Source organism: Nannospalax galili, unplaced genomic scaffold (genome assembly GCF_000622305.1).
Source record: "Nannospalax galili isolate Female #2095 unplaced genomic scaffold, S.galili_v1.0 scaffold83, whole genome shotgun sequence".
NCBI classification, from domain to species: Eukaryota; Metazoa; Chordata; class Mammalia; order Rodentia; family Spalacidae; genus Nannospalax; species Nannospalax galili.
Genome location: NW_008352659.1, coordinates 6,156,876 through 6,175,993, shown reverse-complemented (window position 1 = coordinate 6,175,993; position 19,118 = coordinate 6,156,876). Strand labels below are relative to the sequence as shown.

The 19,118-nt window shown below is 44.1% G+C and overlaps 1 protein-coding gene across 6 annotated transcripts in view; it reads left to right on the top strand.

Moving 5' to 3' along the window:
• Kat6b (lysine acetyltransferase 6B) overlaps positions 1–17,625 on the top strand; it is a 201,979-nt gene extending 184,354 nt beyond the window's left edge. For 4 of the 6 annotated variants that reach the window (XM_029554448.1, XM_029554449.1, XM_017802385.2 and 1 more), the window contains exons 13-17: positions 5,130–5,361; positions 5,806–5,965; positions 6,556–6,876; positions 9,675–9,966; positions 13,463–17,278. In XM_029554448.1, coding sequence (XP_029410308.1) covers positions 5,130–5,361; positions 5,806–5,965; positions 6,556–6,876; positions 9,675–9,966; positions 13,463–16,032 — 3,575 coding nt within the window. In that variant the 3' untranslated portion in view covers positions 16,033–17,278. Of the gene's footprint in view, positions 1–5,129; positions 5,362–5,805; positions 5,966–6,555; positions 6,877–9,674; positions 9,967–13,462 lie in introns of all 6 variants that reach the window. The other 2 variants (XM_008849901.2, XM_029554450.1) reach the window with 1 other exon arrangement.
• Positions 17,626–19,118: the final 1,493 nt, after the last annotated feature.

Below are 19,118 nucleotides of genomic sequence, written 5' to 3'. Positions count from 1 at the left end.
AGGCCAAGGTTACAAGAAAGACCGCTTTAAAAAAAAACCAAAAAAAAAAAAAAAAAAATAAGAACACTCTGTGGAGAAGTCCTGAAACCAAGATGTCTTGTGTACAAACCCCTCCTATTCAAGTGTAGTTCATAGTGTGGGAGCATGTTAGAAATACAAGCCCTTGGCCCCACACTATACCTGCATGTTAGAACCCATGTTGTAGCCAGTGTTGGTTGGTGTACAGGATGACGGTTGTGAAGCCCAGACATACAACAGAATGATTCTTCATCTCAGTGACCCTTGCTAACTTGCAGCCTGGTGGGGCTTTAGAAAACCCATTGTGTTCTCCACCAGCAAGGAGCTGTTGAGACCTTCCTCATCCCGTTGCACATTCCATATTTCTCCGTCCTTCACAAGCTTGCCACATCCCTCTCAAAACTAGCAGTGCCAGAACAGAATTTACAACAGCGGTCCCAAGGGCATACACCTCAGAATCACCTGGGCACAGGTACTGCTGGGTCTGCCCCCAGAGATTTGAATTAGTAGATCTGAGGTGGGATCTGAGAAACTATGGTTCCAGCAGGTTCCTTGGTGATGTGGATGCTGCAAGGTGGGGGCACACTTGGGATCTGGAGAGCATGTTCCATTTTGTAATTATATAATTACTATGCATCCATAGAATTTTGAGGAGAAATGTCTTAAACTTCCAGTTTCAAATCCAGTCTGTTAAGATACTGGCAATTTCTCAAAATGTCTTTTAGGGGGCGGGGGGCGAGAGAGGCATTCTGTACCTTTTGAGAAAAGGAAAATGGGAGCTTTCAAACAGGTCATAGGTCATTTGGACCACTGATCTTAAAACAGTGAAGCTAGAGAGCTTGGCTTCCTTATTCGCTGATTGCAGTGTCACCACTATGTCTAAGCGAGGAGTCATAGAGAACCCCAAAATCCATCTCAGTATTTAAACTGTAGCATGCCATGCATCCGCATGGTCACAGTGCTGCTCACCCCTGGAAACCAGTAACAGATGGGCACAGACCAGTGTAGTGCCATCTCTAAGAACGAGCTACAAGACTAAAGGCATCAGATTTCCTCTTCTCTAAAGCTGCCATAAATCCATGGCCTGGTGTCTGTTCCCAGGCTCGCAAAGCTAGTGTTGTCTACTGATGTGGCCTTTCAGTGGGGTTTGCTGAGCTAAACAGGTGTCTGATGAAAGGTGTATAATCCTTGGAGATTATCTTCCCCTAGAAACAGCTGGTGACCCTGAACTCAAATAATCCAGACAGATGGGAGCTGGGAGTGAGTAGCTAATGAAAGTTTATACTTCTGTGTTTGAGGAAGTTCATCAGTTTGGTATCAGGTGATAGAGATGGAAGTGTGCGAGAATGCGAGGTGGCCGCTTTTAAAGGGGGCCCGCTATCCCTTTCGTGCTCTTGCTTCAGAATAGTGTTTTACTCTTGATCCACTGGATAATCTTCACTATAACTTGTTTAAAGGAAGGTCTTTCCATATGATTGAGGGTTAGCTTTCCAATTATAATGTTGGGAATTACATTAATTTTAATTAATTCCTATTTTGGTGTCTGCAAGAACAAACAATGACCTTCTCTAGATAGTTACTTATGATAGATCTGTCCTGCTTTCCAGAGAGGGAGTTAACTGTTTGAATCTCAGGGATCAGGGCCAATTAACCTGAGACTTGACATGTTTGCTCAGCCTAAACAGAGGTGAGATGCACTTAGGTCCCATGCAGTACAGCTTGGAAGCACTGACTTTTCTAGACTCACAACGTGCTCCTCCTTTGCCTTCACAAGGTATTCTTTTGAATTGAACGTGGGAGGCCTGCACGGACACTCAGCCCTCACCTTTCTCAGGTTAAATAGTTCAGTGAGGCAGACAAGGAAGCCAGAGTTTGATAACATCAAAACAGCTGATATAGCTAAGGGCTTATGGATCACTCCATTTTCAATTACAGAGCTCCCACTCGCAAGTAAGTGCTGTTTGCTAGCACCTCTAGCTCACAGACAAGTTCAAGGGAATAATTTCACCAGCGATTAATTATACTGCTGCTTTTGGGATTTGTCCTCCACACATCACTTTGTTTTCCATCGGAAACAGTCAGGTCTCCCCAGGGGTAGCTGAGGTTTTCCTGAGTTAAGGAGAGGTGTTAGCGCTCGGGAGTCTATTCACCAGGGGTGTATTGTACTTGTTTCAGATGCTTCAGGATAATACATCGGCTTCCAAGATAAGTGCTTTTTATTTCCCTGCATCTTAGATCAATTATTTGGCATCTTTTTGGTAAGTTAAATCTAAGAGCTGTAACTTAAACCATCCCATCTCTGTAATTACTTAATATAAGTCAAATGTTCTTACCAAAAATTATTGTCTGCACTATATTGTAATTTTACTTTGAAAAGTAGGAAGAAACAAAGGTGGCAAGAAGTTCCTTACTTAAAATCCCATATTACAAAGGTCAGAGAAGTGCAGCACCAGCAGCTCGGCTCCATGCAGGGCAAGTGCCTACTGCACTGGGCATGCGCGTTGCGTCTTCTGTCGACCTGGTGCACGACTGGTAGGGTAGACACCACACACACTTTGCCTTCTACACAGATTCACATTCCCCATGTGATTTCACTCAACTAATAAGTTTATTCCTGGTCATTTTGATTGTTCCTGGTGGATTCTGTTTGATACCAAAACTTCCTCCTTCAGGAGGAGACTTGGGACTTCGAATGACTTTTTGCAGAAATGCCATTTTCATCTCACTCAGATGTTCCTTGATGGCCTCAGGAATCCATGAGGAGGGAGAGAAAGTTGCTGCAGCAGTGCAAGCTACTTGGGGCAGTAGCCGTGTACAGTGCCGTGTTATATGTGTGATCCCTGAAAGTCCACCCAGTATCTTCCAGTTGAAGCTTGAGTTTCCAGTTGTTTGTCCTCGGCACCCTGAAAAGTATCTGTAGCCTCCCTGCCTCCTCTCAGCCTTGGCCTACACAATAGGAGGGTGTTGCTGGGAAAAACCAATGGGCTCAGTGCCCGGACTCATTAGGGCTCATTACCCTGGACCTCTGGGACAGTGTCATATGCTACAGTCAAGTTCTAGGACACTGTTGTTTGATATGGTAGGAGTAGCAGCTGCTGAAAGGCTTGTACGTAAATGCTCCCCAAGGGCTCAAGTTGCCTGCTTGCTTGAGTGACCTCACCCTTCTAGACTCAGACCCTGATAGGGTATATCTGTACTACTTCAGGGTGTAAGAACATCAGCAGGTAGTTAAAATAGGGGTTTGAGGAATTCTGGCTGCTTCCTTCATAGTCTAGAGCAGTGACTATGGGAAGGTGAGGACAGAACAAAGAACATGTGCTTCCTGGGTAAGGTCGCCCTGTGCAGTGGGGAGCCTGGCGTGGGGAGGGCATGTACCGCCTTTGGAATCCTCTGCTTATATGGAAATTTTTCTGATGGACCAAAAGAGGGACTTTGTGCCTGCAACAGTGGGGTTCACATAAGAACCAATGAGGGCCTGGGGACTTCCGCTGTCACTGCAGGGAACTTTTAATCGTGGGATCTCATGGACAAAGGGGGATAGTGCCTCTGAATGGTGGTATGGCTCTTTTCCTCCCAGGAGTACAGCATTGGGGACCTCCAGCTGACTGAGTAAATTTCTCAGCATGCACCAAGCACTTAGAAAGCAGGTGATGGATGTGCCAATTATCTGGGTTCTGAGATTTGGGCTCCCTTCTGTACTCTGGAAACAGGAAGCTGCCTGATGTTGACAAGACCTGAGGTGGGCTGGCTTCAGCACAGCAGCCATCGATGTTAGCATTCCTGACACCACTGTTGAAAGCCTGTCTGTAGCTGACGTGTCGACAGTGGTTCGACTGTAAAATGTGGCACTTGTTTGCATTCAACCAAAATACTTTGCACTTAAACATGAATTAACGAGGTAAATAAGTCAGAAGTCTTAAGCAAAACCTGATATTAATTGTATTTCTGTTCTTTATAAATGATACTGAGATAAAGCCATCAAGATGCACAGTGCTATGATTATACCCTATAAAAGTTCAGGAAGAATATCTTGTTCTCTATTTCTGCATTATATGCAGTGATTTTTTTAAAAAGCAGGAAAGATGGATCAGAGGCATTGATTCCTCTTTGTAACAAAAAAATAAAACAGAAAATTCTTGCAAATGCAGCCATTTTGGAAATGTAGATAAAGAAGAGAAATGCTGAAGATTTGGGTGGTTTACAGAGCGGCATGGTTTTGTAATTGCTGCCACCTACTGTATGTGGTTGATGTTTGTTTAAATTCAGGAAGTTCATGAAGGTGAGGCTGTTGGAATAATTAGAGCAAGGAAGACGTCATTAGTTTACGCATTTCTTCTCTTCCATAAGTGGCTCTTAATTACCAAGACCGCACCAGCTTTCATTCATCACCGTCAAGTGGGTGTAAAGTTTTCTCGTTTCAGAGTTCCTTTTCCCTGGAACCTCTTTACAGTGAAAGTTCAACACACAAAGGAGTTTCTGAGTATACAGTCTAAGGTTTTGTTTGTTTGTTTTTCCATATTCTTTTTTAATTTGTAGGAGCAGCATCCTGGGGTTAGATTATAAGTTAATTTCCATGAAAGAGGTGAAAATAGAGTGAGTCGAGCAGATGTGAGTTGCTGCGGTTGACTTGAAAGACATTCTTTTATTAGTCCTAAAACAGCATCAGTTCAGCCGGCTAGTTAAATGGAACAAGCAGTATAGACTGGGTCAGCCAAAGCCCTTCTCTTTTATTAAGACCCAGCTGTCAGAGAGTCATTAGGTCCTTCCTGTGGAAAACAACTTGCCATTAATGTTTGGGGTGGTCCCTCCACAAGATTCCTGAGGAAGTGCCTGGTGCCGAGTTTCTGAAAGAATTAAAGCTGTGGGAGATTTAGATGTTGAGGCTTACCAGAAGTAATGTCTTCAGTTTTGGATTTGGTCTTTGTTACATACACCATATTGTATGTGTGGAGGAGATGAAATCACTGTAACTGAAGAGACAACATACGTAACAGGATGTGCTTCACTGTTGTGGTGCTTTACCTTGTAGCTGGTAACATTATTTCTAGTGGCTCCTGGCCCTAGTTCTGAGAACACCCCATATGAGTGGACTTTTGCCTTTTCTGCCCTAGGCTATTTGCTTTCTAGAAGAGAAGGCCAAGCAGGGTCTCCTGAGAAGCCGCTCTCTGATCTGGGCCGTCTCTCCTACCTGGCCTATTGGAAGAGTGTCATCTTAGAATACCTCTACCACCACCACGAGAGGCACATCAGCATCAAGGCCATTAGCAGAGCCACAGGCATGTGTCCACATGACATCGCCACCACTCTGCAGCATCTCCACATGATTGACAAGAGAGATGGCAGGTGAGTCCCTTTGTCCTGGGCAGCACAACTGCCTTGAAAACATCTTGTCAGAGAAGGTCCCTGGAGACCAAGCACATGGGGTCATTTAAAGACGATGCTCCTTCCCAGCATTGTCAAAGCCCTTCGATGACAAAACAACAAGCATGACATTGTACTGGTTGTTGGTTTTATTTCATTGTGCGGTACCCTTTTCTTATGCTTTCTAATTTCTAGTGAAGGTCAAAAGAAATCTTGTGGGGGGGGTCGGGGGGGCATGCTTGTTGTTTATGGTTTTGTTATTGTGGGCTTTTTTGAGATAGGCTTTCAAGATGTAACCCAGGCAGGCCTAAAACTCAGGGTAATCCTCCTGCCTTTCCCTCCCAATTGCTGCACCAGGGAGGCACCAGCATGCCTGTCTAAACCTCAGCTTTTGATTGCACTTTGTCCTGCCTTATCTTATTACAGATTTGTCCTCATTAGAAGGGAAAAGTTGATATTGGGCCACATGGAAAAGCTGAAAAACTGTTCCCGAGCCAATGAACTTGATCCAGAGAGTCTGAGGTGGACCCCAATTTTAATTTCTAATGCTGTGGTTTCTGAAGAAGAGCGGGAAGCTGAAAAAGAGGTAATGATCATCTCTGTCGTCCTAAATGGTGTGGCTTGTCATATAGCTCGCTTCAGCAACGACAGTCATTAGTGTCATTGTCAAAAGCTTGGTTATGTAGCTAAAGCTTGTGAAATGATACAGCACTAATTTACCCTAACTGAGGTTGCATAGTGAGACATGATAATTTTATTGAATTGAGTATGAAAAATGAAACATTTATCATTGATCACAAAGCAGCATTTCCCACTCCCGACAGCATGTAATCAGATCAGATTTGGTGCCGCACTCAGTGCTGCAGTGTCAATCGATTCTTTGTGTTTATGAACTTGCTTAAAGTGCTCCATGCCAGTGAGCATGTGATGTAGTGATAAAGGACTCAAATCAATTCGCTGCATCATTAATACTGCTAAATATCCCATGAAACCCAATCTTCTTTGATTTGTTAGCCTAACTGATGCAGAAGGGTCTTGAGATGATGCAGCTGGAATTTACTTGGCTGTCTGACTGTCCTGATCAGAACTCACTTAGAGACCCCTTGCCGTTGATCCTAGAGGCTCCAGCTGCATAACTGCCCTCTTATGGGTCACCATTTTTACCCTCCCCCCTAGGCTGAGCGACTAATGGAACAAGCTAGCTGCTGGGAAAAGGAGGAGCAAGAAATCCTGTCATCTAGAGCTAACAGTAGGCAATCACCTGCAAAAGTACAATCAAAAAATAAATATTTGCATTCTCCGGAGATCCGGCCAGTAGCAGGGGAGCGAGGACAGCTGCTTGAGCTGTCCAGAGAGAGTAGTGACGAAGAGGAGGAGGAAGAAGAGGAGGAGGAAGAGGAGGAGGAGGAAGAGGAAGAAGATGACGAGGAAGAAGAAAATGTTCAGAGTTCTCCCCCACGATTGACTAAGCCACAGTCAGTTTCCATAAAGAGAAAGGTGTGTGTCCATTTAGATGTTCCACCTGTGCATTGCTTTCAGTCAGATCTTCCTTGTCTCCGCCAGCATTCTCTTAGTATTTGCTTCACTCTGTACTGTAGATGGAGTTTGTGTGTGTGCAATCCTCCTGATCCAGTGCCATAGTCATTTACCTTAGAGACATGATTGTGTTCACTGGTGTCACCAGCATACCAGCTCCGTAGTCTGGTAGTCACTGCCACCTACTGGTGGACTGCCACCTACTGTAGGACAAGAGTCAGTCCAGTCATGATAACCAAAAAGGTACCTCAGAGAGCACATAGCCTTCCTTCAAGGCATAGGGAGGTCAGGAGACTTAACCAGGTCACATGACTCACTAGAAGGCCTGTCAAATCTGTGTGGTCGCCCAGAAATCCCAAGGCCAGGGCTCCTGCTGCTATTACTTTCTCTTACTGCTGTGGACTAGTTAGGTAGTTTACACCCTTGATTTTGATGCTGATTTTGCATGTGTGGCTATCTACACATTATCTTCATTGGGTGGTTTCTCTAGATTACACCAGCTCGTGTCCAGTGGTACAGAAAGTGAACCATTGATTGTGTCTTTAATTGCTAATTGCTCTCTCATATCGGATTATCTGCCTGCAGTTTCTATCTGTGACGTACAGTTTAGCCACTAAAAATAGAGATAACATGGTACAAATTAAGGCTCTTCTCCAAGGCCATCCCGAGTAGCGTTTGCCAAGGAGGCAGCTTGCTCTGCTAACCCCCAGTGGGGTGTTCTTTGTTGTGACCCTCCCAGTTAGTGGAGAGAGAGCAGAAAGGAAGGTCCCATGGAGTGTATGTATTTCTGGCTTCTAAACATTTTAATTTTTTACTGGGAAAATGCACTCTTGTACTATGTGTATAATGAGAGAAACTTGGTATAAAAACATCAAATGCCACAATTATCCAAGGCTTAGCTACAGTCATGTTTGGGAAAAGTCTTGTGGCTTAAGGAGGAGCAGCAGGCAAGGAAGATTAATAACCATAAATGTTAAATTACTAATGGGTTAAATGATTGTAGAATTATGATTAACAGGCTTCTGTGTGTCCATTAAGAACATTCAAAACAGGGGCTGGAAAGATGGCTCAAGCAGTTAAGAAAACTGAATGTTTTTGCAGAAGACCCAAGTTCGAATCCCAGCACCCACATGGCAGCTTAACAGCTGTCCGTAACTCCAGTCCCAGGGGATCAGACAGCTTCTTCTCACCTCCATGGGCATTGCATAAAGGATCCCAAAGGAATAAGATCAGGAAGACAAGAGAAGTCAAGTAATGAACTCCTTGGGGCTGGAGAGATGGCTCAATATTAAGAGTACTGGCTGCTATTAAGAAGACCTGGGTTCGAATCCCAGCACCCACATCACAGCTAACAACTGTCCGTAACTCCAGTTTCAGGGGATCCCACAACCTCTTCTGTCCTCTGCAGGCATTGCACGACACGGGTGCACTTACCTGCGTGCAGGCAGTACACGCATACACACAAAATAAAAATAATAAAAAACATTAAAAAAAATTTTTTTTTAAAGAACATTCAAAACATTTAAAATGTAACAAACAATTTACCTGGTGGCAGCTTTTTTCCACTCCCTGGACAGGGAGTGGAACCCAGTGCCTTGCACGTGATAGGTAAACACTCCACCACCAAGCTTCATCCTCTAGCCCTGAAGGCTGGCTTTTATCTAAATATATTGAACCTTTACTTACAGTGAATTTCTATCAGTTGTATGGCTCAGTATTGACACATTTTAGCATCCAAGCTCTCTTCTCCTTTATTTAAATTTTATATCATTAAATACTTTTTAACTTGGAGAAATATTTTCTCATTGAAGCTATGGGACCTCATTTGTGCCAGTCTTTGGTACAGATTTTTTTTTTTTAAGTTTTTTTAATCTTAGAGAAATTTAACATGTCTTTCAAATTTTTTTAGGTGCCTTTCATCTCAGTATTTTGTAAAATTACCAGTTGTTCATGTCCCAGGAGCTACCAGTGCATAAATGCTGTTGTTATAGGGTTTTTTTGTTTTTGTTTTTGTTTTTTTGTTTTCGGGGCGGGGGGTTTGGTCTTTTTGAGGCAGGGTTTTTCTGTAGCCTCAGCTTGCCTGGATCGCACTATGTAGACCAGAGTGGCCTCAAATTCACAGAAATCCACCTGCCTCTGCCTCCCAAGTGCTGGGACTAAAGGCGTGCTCTATCACGCCTAGTGTTGATTTTTAGCAGTAGAGTCATTCCTTCTTTGAGCACCCTTTATTTTCTTCATGGTTCCTGGAGTACTATGAAATTGGACAAGTAGATTAGTCTCATACACCATTATTTCCCACAGTGCTTTGCCTATAAAGGGTATCTCCATGACAGTTACCAAGTAATAAATGAGTGACCCGATAGTTAGCTAATTATTGCAACATTTGCAAAAGCACTGGATCTGGGATAGCCTTGAAATGTCTTTGATGTGCTGGATATTGAAGCCAGCACATGCCACTTCAAAAATATATGCTATAAAAGCAGTGCTCAGCTTTTTAAATCTGCAGTCAAGTTGTTAGGATGTTCCCTCTCAAAGCATCTGCCTGAGTAAACAACTGTTTTATTTGGAAAACACTTGCCTGTGTTCTTGGAACCTGAGAGGGATGTTAAACATCAAATGGAAGGTTAAGTACAAAGGCATTAGAAAAGTCTTTACGTGCAAAATTCTCAGGCACCCATTCAGTACATGTTTGCTGTATATCGGCTGAAGCATTTAATTTCTCATGAGCACTTATGTATTATGTTTTGAATTAATTTCAGAGGCCTTTTGTAGTAAAGAAGAAAAGGGGTCGTAAACGCAGGAGGATCAACAGCAGTGTAACAACTGAGACCATTTCTGAGACGACAGAAGTACTGAATGAGCCCTTTGACAACTCAGATGAAGAGAGGCCGATGCCACAGCTGGAGCCTACCTGTGAGATCGAGGTGGAGGAAGAGAGCAGGAAGCCAGTTCTGAGAAAAGCATTCCAGCACCAGACTGGGAAGAAAAGGCAGACGGAGGAAGACGAAGGAAAAGACAATCATTTCTTCAAGAATGCTGACCTTTGTAGAAGTGAGTAGAGGATTGTACAGATGTTACCCCACTACTGTCCACACAATGTTCTTCAGACGCATCTGTGAGGCTGTGCTAACACACCCAAAATACATGCTCACCTGTCCTTTCTTAGTCTAAAGCTTCTGTCTTTTTGTTCTTCATATCTGATTTTATGTTAGACAACTTCTAAGACCAGAATATTCCTCTAGGTGGGTTCACTTTTACAGAAATTGGCTCATCCTCAAAACTTGAAGTGTGTCAGTAAGAAACACATTCCTTGATCTGCTGTGCACTTTTCTTCATGTTTAGTATTTCGGACATCAAGGTCTGTGTTACCAGTGCGAACAATGAATGTGATGACTCTTTTTTCTTGGAAAACAACTTTCATCAGTTTACCATTGGTATAGCTAAGTATTCAGCAGTGTCTAAAGACCCACTGTGACCAAAACCATCTCAGCTTATCCACACCATGAGTATTAGCTTTGATAATATAGGGTAACATAGGAATCACACAGACAGCTAGCCCTTCCTTTTTAGTTAACAGGGACCCCCCTCTTCCCCACCTCTAAAAACAAGCCAGATGCCAGTGAATTTTCTTTGATGCATGTTTAGGACCCACCAGCCCCTTGTCTGCCTGCTTGAGTGCAAGTGCTCCCAGCTGCATGGTGAGGGTTTGGAGGACAGGCTTTCTACACAAGAGCTGAAATGACTGTCCAAAACTGACTCGAGCCTGGAGAACAGGCCATCTCATTTCTCTGAGAACTGCAGAGTCACAGTTGCTGGTTTTAAGAGCTTGAGCCGTTGTCTTCTTGGATTCCTTAGCAAACGGCAACCTTCTTGCTGCGTGGCGTGTTGTGGAGGGAATGCTGTCTCGCCCTGGGTTCAGAGAAACCAAACAGGGTTCTGCATATGGGCAGGGGTTCCCCTAATGAGGGCAGAGGTCAACTTTGGGCTCCTTCCTCTACCATTCTCTCCATGGTTAATGTATTCCTAAGCTCTCATTTCCACTAAGGTCTGTTACCCCAGGGATTTGGTTGGCTGAAAACAGTAATGTTTATTTGTTCTGTGTTGTTTTCTCACTGTTTAGCCCTGGCTAACCTGGAACTCGCTATGTAGACCAGGTTGGCTTCAAACTCAGATCCACCTACCTCTGCCTCCTGAGTGCTGGGATAAAGGTGTGTGCCACTATGCCCAATCCATTCTCATTTTTACTTCCAACAAGGTCTTTCAATTTTTTTCTGAACTCGCCTGTTTCAGCTAGGCCAGTCTTCCAGTGCGGCACTAGAATCCTCCTGTCTCCATCAGCACTGGGCCTACAGGCACAAGCCAACAACTGGATTTTCCATGGGTGCTAGGGGGCTGAGGTCAGGTCTTCATGCTTGTGTGACCAGTGCTTTGCCCACTGAGGGCCCCCAGCCCTCTTCAGTCTCTTTAAACAAATACCTGCACAGACAACAGACCGCAGTGAGAGATCATTTTTGTGTGTGCGGAGACCGAACCTTATTTCCTGTTTGCCCAGGAGCCTGCAGATGGATTATCACTGCCTTTCTTCTCCTTTGTGCTATTTACCTTTTGTAGTCATATTCTACGTGATTCCTTTCAGGATCTTCTCCTTCCTTAAAGGTAATCATCAGAAAACTCATCTTCTGATTTAGGAACATACTCCTATAAAAGCTGGTAAGATCAGTACAATGTAGAATAAGAATGTATAATTTGGTGCCAGTGAGAGGGCTCAGCATGTAAGGGAGCTTGCCGCCAAGTCTCATGACCTGAGTTCAGTCCTGTAAATCCACCAGATAGAAAGTGAAAACTGACTCCCACAAGTTGTCCTCTGACACACACACATATACCATGGTATGCACAAACACTTATAAATAAATAAATAAATAAATAAATAAATAAATAAATAAATGTAAAAATATATATATATGGGAGCCTAGGAACATTGGGGCATGTCTATTACTTGCCAATATGAATAGAAAGGGAATAGTCTGAGCATCCTTAGAAAGCTTAACTCAGGTCTTGGTACCACTGAAGAAACATTCTATGTCACGTTATCAGCTAGTCAGTGGGAGTGCGAGGCTTTTGAGTCTTTATGAAGTCACTGTGTAGATGACCTTTCCTTGCTATGCACTCACTACAAGAAAAGGTGTCTCTTCACGACTGTTGTTATTTTCCTTCTCTAAAACAGTGTTTCTAATAAGCCTGTTGCTCTTCGTGTGAGTCTAGACCTGATTTTCAATCTTCTAAAGATGTGAAGACTTGCGTGTTTTATATGTACACACTCTGTTATGTATATTTGTTTGCTTGTATTTGTATAAACATTCACATGTGCATACAGGCACAGAGGAATGAAGTTAATGGAGCTGCAGTTACTGATGCAGTTACAGCTTCCAAGTCTCTTTTAGAGTTCAGACCTTACATTTGAACAACAAACTGATCAAAATACATTATGGACAGAATTACTGATAAAAGATTACCTGGATTTTAAATGTTCAGTCATTTTATGGTAATTATATTATAGGTTGTGTCATGCGCAGATGCAGTCTATTCTGTGTATCTAGTTCCTTGTTTCAGAGGGATACAGGGTATTTTTAAGTCAGAGGAAACATTCACAGTAAGGACCGTCTTCTGGGGTCATTTAAACACAGAAGCTGTCCACAAAGAGAAGGCCCTTCCTCAGGTTGAATAGCGAGCTACCCTTATCATTTACTAGTATAAATTGATTTTTATTAATATTATGGAACTCCAGGCTTTTATATCAGAGAATGTCATTTGTTGAACTTAAAATACTTTTCCAGGCCTAGGGTACTTGTCCTAGTTTGTTCTTCATTGCTGTGATAAAATACTCTGACCACTACCAACTTGGGGAGGAAAGGGTTTATTTAGCTTACATATCCTGGGTCACAGTTCATCCGGGAGCCCAAGGTAGGAACTCAGGGCAGGAACCTGGAGGCAGGAGCTGGAGCCCAGGCCATGGAGGAATGCTGCTTACTGGCTTGCTCCCCTGGCCCCTGCTCAGCCTGCTTTCTTATGCAACACAGGCCCACCTGCCCAGAGGTGGCACCACCCACCGTGGGCTGGGGCCTGGGCCCTCCCACATCACTCATCAAGAAGATGCCCCTCAGACATGGCCACAGGCCAGTCCAATAGAGGCAATTTCCTGATTAAGGCTCCCTCAACCCAGGTGTGTCAAGTTGACACTAAAGCTATCAAGCACAGTACTCAACTCAGCTTGGTTTTATTCCACAATATTTTTTTTTTTTTTGAGAAAGGGTCTCCTTGTAGCCTCAGCTGTCCTGGAACTCACAGAGATGCACCTGAGTGCTGGGATTAACAGTGTGTGTCACCACACCTGGCTTCACAATATTATTCGTCATGTCTTCACCATCAACTCTCAAAATACTAAACTGAAAGCAACATTAGCTAATAATTTAGAGAGAGGTATTCAGATTGTCTGTGGTTATACGTTCTAAAACTTTGCTTTTCTTCTCCTTTTTGTCTCTTTGCTAAGACGATATGGATGATAATGCAAATAACTTGAAAGAAGGCAGGAAAGAAGGCAGCAAAGACAATCCCGAACCTCTAAAGTGCAAACAAGTGTGGCCAAAAGGAACCAAGCGAGGTCTCTCTAAGTGGAGACAGAACAAAGAGAGGAAGACTGGATTCAAACTGAATCTCTACACCCCACCAGAAACACCCATGGAGCCAGATGACCAGGTGGCAGTGGGAGAGCAAAAGGAGCCTTGGGAAGACAAGGGCAGCGCTGCTCCCGTGGGGACTGAGGAGGCGACGGAGACCGTGGAAGCCCTGCTGCCCCACGATGGGAACAGAAGGGAAGAGACATGTGCACCTGTGAGTCCAAGCAAATCACCAGGTGAAAAGGTGGGTGAAGATTGCATCAAACCCGAGGAGGAGGAAGAGGAAGAACAGGAACAGGAGGAGGAAGAAGAGGAGGAGGAAGAAGAGGAGGAAGAGGAGGAAGAGGAAGAAGGAACTGCAGAAAAAGACCAAGATGGTGCTAAAAGTCAGGAAAAAGAGGAACCAGACATTGCCACCAAAAAAGAAGAGCCTGTACATTTGGATGATCATGAGGAGGAGGAGGAAGAGGAGGAAGAGCCATCTCACAACGAGGATCACGATGCAGATGATGAAGATGACAGTCATATGGAGTCTGCTGAAATGGAGAAAGGGGAGCTCCCAAGAGAAGCCTTCAAAGACATGCTAGAAAGCCAGGAGACTTTTTTAGACCTTAGTGTTCAGCCTAGTCATTCTAACCCCGAGGTCTTGATGGACTGTGGCATCAGCCTCACAGCTTCGTGTAACGGTGAGCCAAAGGAACTTGCTGGGGACACTGAGACTGCACCCGAGTCTGATGAGGAGCCCCCAGAAGAACAGGTGGAGAAGCAGGAGCAAAAGAACAGCGAAGATGTCGATGCTGGGCTCAAAGAGGGCACAGCCACCATGGAAATCGACTCGGAGACTGTCCAGGCCGTTCAGTCTTTGACCCAAGAAAACAGGGAACAGGATGACACATTTCAGGATTGTGCCGAGACTCAAGAGGCCTGTAGAAGTCTACAGAACTATACCCACTCAGACCAAAGTCCGCAAATTGCCGCCACACTGGATGATTGCCAGCAGTCAGATCACAGTAGCCCCGTTTCATCTGTCCATTCCCATCCTGGCCAGTCAGTCCGTTCTGTCAGCAGCCCCAGTGTCCCTGCCCTGGAGAACAGCTATGCCCAAATCAGCCCAGATCAGAGTGCCATCTCAGTGCCATCTTTGCAGAATATGGAAACCAGTCCAATGATGGATGTTCCGTCAGTTTCTGATCACTCACAGCAAGTCGTAGACAGTGGGTTTAGCGACCTGGGCAGTATTGAGAGCACCACAGAGAACTACGAGAACCCAAGCAGCTATGATTCTACTATGGGTGGCAGTATTTGTGGGAACAGCTCTTCCCAGAACAGCTGCTCGTACAGCAACCTCACCTCCAGCAACCTGACACAGAGCAGCTGTGCCGTCACCCAGCAGATGTCCAACATCAGTGGGAGCTGCAGCATGCTGCAGCAGACCAGCATCAGCTCCCCACCAACCTGCAGCGTCAAGTCTCCCCAAGGCTGTGTGGTGGAGAGGCCTCCCAGCAGCAGCCAGCAGCTGGCTCAGTGTAGCATGGCTGCCAACTTCACCCCACCCATGCAGCTGGCTGACATCCCAGAGACCGGCAACGCCAACATTGGCTTGTATGAGCGAATGGGGCAAAGTGATTTTGGGGCTGGGCACTACCCACAGCCATCCGCCACCTTCAGCCTTGCCAAACTGCAGCAGTTAACTAATACACTTATTGATCATTCATTGCCTTACAGCCATTCCGCTGCTGTGACTTCCTATGCAAACAGTGCCTCTTTGTCCACACCATTAAGTAACACAGGGCTTGTTCAGCTTTCTCAGTCACCACACTCTGTCCCTGGGGGGCCCCAAGCACAAGCTACCATGACCCCACCCCCTAACCTGACTCCTCCTCCGATGAATCTGCCGCCACCACTTTTGCAGCGAAACATGGCTGCGTCAAATATTGGCATCTCCCACAGCCAAAGACTGCAAACTCAGATCGCCAGCAAGGGCCACGTCTCCATGAGAACCAAGTCAACATCTCTGTCACCAGCTGCCGCCACCCATCAGTCACAAATCTATGGGCGCTCCCAGACTGTAGCCATGCAGGGTCCCGCGCGGACTTTGACCATGCAAAGGGGCATGAACATGAGTGTGAACCTGATGCCAGCGCCAGCCTACAACGTCAACTCGGTGAACATGAACATGAACACTCTGAATGCCATGAATGGATACAGCATGTCCCAGCCGATGATGAACAGTGGTTACCACAGCAACCATGGCTACATGAATCAAACACCCCAATACCCTATGCAGATGCAGATGGGCATGATGGGAACCCAGCCATATGCCCAGCAGCCAATGCAGACCCCACCCCACAGTAACATGATGTACACAGCCCCCGGGCACCATGGCTACATGAACACAGGCATGTCCAAACAGTCTCTCAATGGGTCCTACATGAGAAGGTAGACAGCCTGGCAGTCCACAGAGCCCACCAGCTGTCACTATTGGATTGATCTGCACAAATACCTTTGAAGAGTACGATTTCAAAACCAGCAATTGGTGTGAATGCAAAAACATTTGTTGGCACCATTTATTTAAAAAAAAAAAAAAAGCTGTATGCAGCAGGAAGCCTTATACAAGTTGTTGTTCTTTTCTCCTTTTCCTTTTTTGGTACCTTTGTTTCTGTTACTTTTATATAAAAGTCTCTGTGAATGAAGGCCTCCTTTTGGACTACAGTTTGGAGGTGGTCACTTGTTGCACCTGCTTCCATTAAACAATGTGGATATCAAGCCCCCACCCCAAAAGATCTGTTTTAATATTGAACCTAGAGCTTTTATTCCTTCCTTGTCTACGTCCATGTAAATGCCTTTAGCATTTCAGTTATTGTATATTTTGTTTAAGGTGACACTTGAGCATGCCGCTAATGTCCTTGTTAGTGACTGCATTTTGTAGTACTGTACAAGTGTTGTGCTAACAGTAAGCCATTTCTTAAGTTTTTTGCCTTGATTAGGGTACCCTAATTTGAGGGTTAAAAAAAAACTATATTTTTGTTAATTATAAAACTGTAAAGAGCTATAAAAGCTATTCCCATTTGGTTAGTCAAAAGGGTTTTATTGCTAAATGTCTGGTGTAAAGTTGAGACCCTTTTCCATTTTGGTGACAGATTTCTTTGGGGAAAAAGGCAGCTTTCTGTTTTATAAATGCAGACTTCTGTTTATTGAATGAAGCATATCTCAGTGTTTATGTCAGGTTTTGAAGCATTTCATATATGTCCAAATACTTGGCAGGATTTAAAAAAAAATAGTGAATTTGGTGTAAAGTTGCTATTTTATGGAAATGCCTCTAACTTTACATTTTCATTCCATCTGTAGATTTTTCTATCTTTATAAAATATTGGAGTTATTTTTTAAGGAAAAATAGAAAAGTAGCTTGTGAATAGCTCAAACTAAGCTCACAAATCGCATGTAAAAAAGCAAAAAGGTTATTTGTGTCTGTTTATATTGCTTCCTTTTTTGTAACCTTTGTACCTGTACAGGGTGACAGTAAGGGCCAAGCAGGAGAGGCGTAACCCTTGTATAAAATAGGAGCCAGCGACACTCTTGTATTTATCTGTTCTCTTTTTAGTCAGTTACTTCAAAAAAAGAAAAAAAAGAACAAAAACAAAAAACAAAACAAAAAAAGCTGTACATTTTAACATAAAATAAATTATGATGAGCCATTTTTAGCCTCTTGTGTCCTGTCATATTATGATTGATGGAGGATGACCAACTGAACTGTACTATGTGTCACATCTCAGAACACACACACATTTGGGGAAAATTAATTATTTAGTGTAAATTGGAGTGATGAGATTTTCCTGATCTGTTTTGACTTTGGGGGAGGGGTTGGCAATAAATAAGAGTAATATCTAATAAAACCATCACATATACCAAATACCTATTTAATAAATTAATTTATAATGGATTTTAATGCTTTTCATGAAAGTTTATTTTATGGTAGTGCATACCTTCTGTATGCCAATCATTGTCTTTAAAATAAAGTGAATTGTTTTTTCTTTTTTGACTTTGATTTTCATTTGCAAAGAGATCCCACACAGCTGTCCAGTCACCTCATTTATACTGTCTGTATAAACACCCTGAGGGCCTGGTACCATGTTAGAAACTTTTTTAAAGATTAATACCATGAGCGCCCAATTGGGAGTGTCACAGTTCAAAATACATTTCCTTAGAAAACAAAAGTGTGAAAGTTTTGCTCTGTGGTGAATGATTGTATGTTTTCATTAGCATTGAAAGTTTAGACCAAAAAAAAAGTGTTCACAAACACTTCTTGGCATTCAGAGAACGTTTGGCCTGTGAGTTAAAATGTTTGATTACTCAAGCAACAAACCGAGAAGTAAATGTTCGGCCTGGCACCTGTGCATAACCAGCCTGCCGAGCTCCCAAAGCATCTAAACATGGGGCTCACAACTCTGCAGATCATAGACAACCCTTAAACTAGACTCCAAAGAGCAGGACGCTCCATATACACAAGAACAAAAAGCCACCCTGATGGAAGAAGCCTGTGGGGTTTGGCTTTATGCTTTTACCCTTGGCGGCTTTAGTGTCCACATTTTACCTTTCAGTTTCCCAGGAGTAGATGAGGAAGGGCTTTCGTGAAGAGGCCAAGGGAGGACAGAATTCCGAGTTGTGAAAGGAAGCCTGACATCCATCCAAATGGTAGGTAATGGTGTGCTGTTTGTATGAACCAAATGCTAGAGCAGGTCAGGAATGGCCAAGAATCCCAGCAGCCCAGTGGATCACACGTTGTGCAGTGGACTGGCCCAGTCTCCAAGACTCACAGATACCTCACGGGCCTACACCTTAAACTATGTGCTTATTAGTGTCTTCCTCTTAACGGTAATATTCTTCGGCAGCTGAGACACCCCTTTCCCTTTGGCCTGTTAATTATACCCTTGAGTTGGGATATCTGGGCTCCAGTGTCCACACTGTTTTTGTTTGCTTCACAGCCCTACGGACCTTGCAGATAAAGTCCCAGTCACTTCCTCCACACCTGTCAGAACAGCACTGGGGGTACCTTGTGTCACTGGCGTCAGAGGAGCAACAGCATAGCCAGGTCTGGAAGCCTGTCATTGGACTTGGAGTCCCAGCATCCCTTAAGGAAAGAGGCTTAGGATCAGAAAGGAACCATCTAGCCAATTGGCTGCAGGGCACCATACACTCTCCCACACATATCCCCTCACTGGGCAAGTGTCTGCAGCCCCGAATGCAACACCACAGAACTTGGATTGGCCAGAACTGAATATAATCACCATTCAATTGGAATCCACTCGTGAGCTACATTTTTAAAACCAATGATGTGTTCTTCCATTTTAAAGAGTTCAGACAAGTGGTTATCTGATGTCAGCTTCACCTGAGTAGCTCAAGTGGTGCCTGCCTAGGTATTAGGGGAACCCTTTTGGAAGTAATGACTCAATATCATTGCAGACAGCTTTGGTGGACAGCCCTCCCACATAATCCACACCCTCCTATCCAAGAAATGAGAGCCTCATTTTC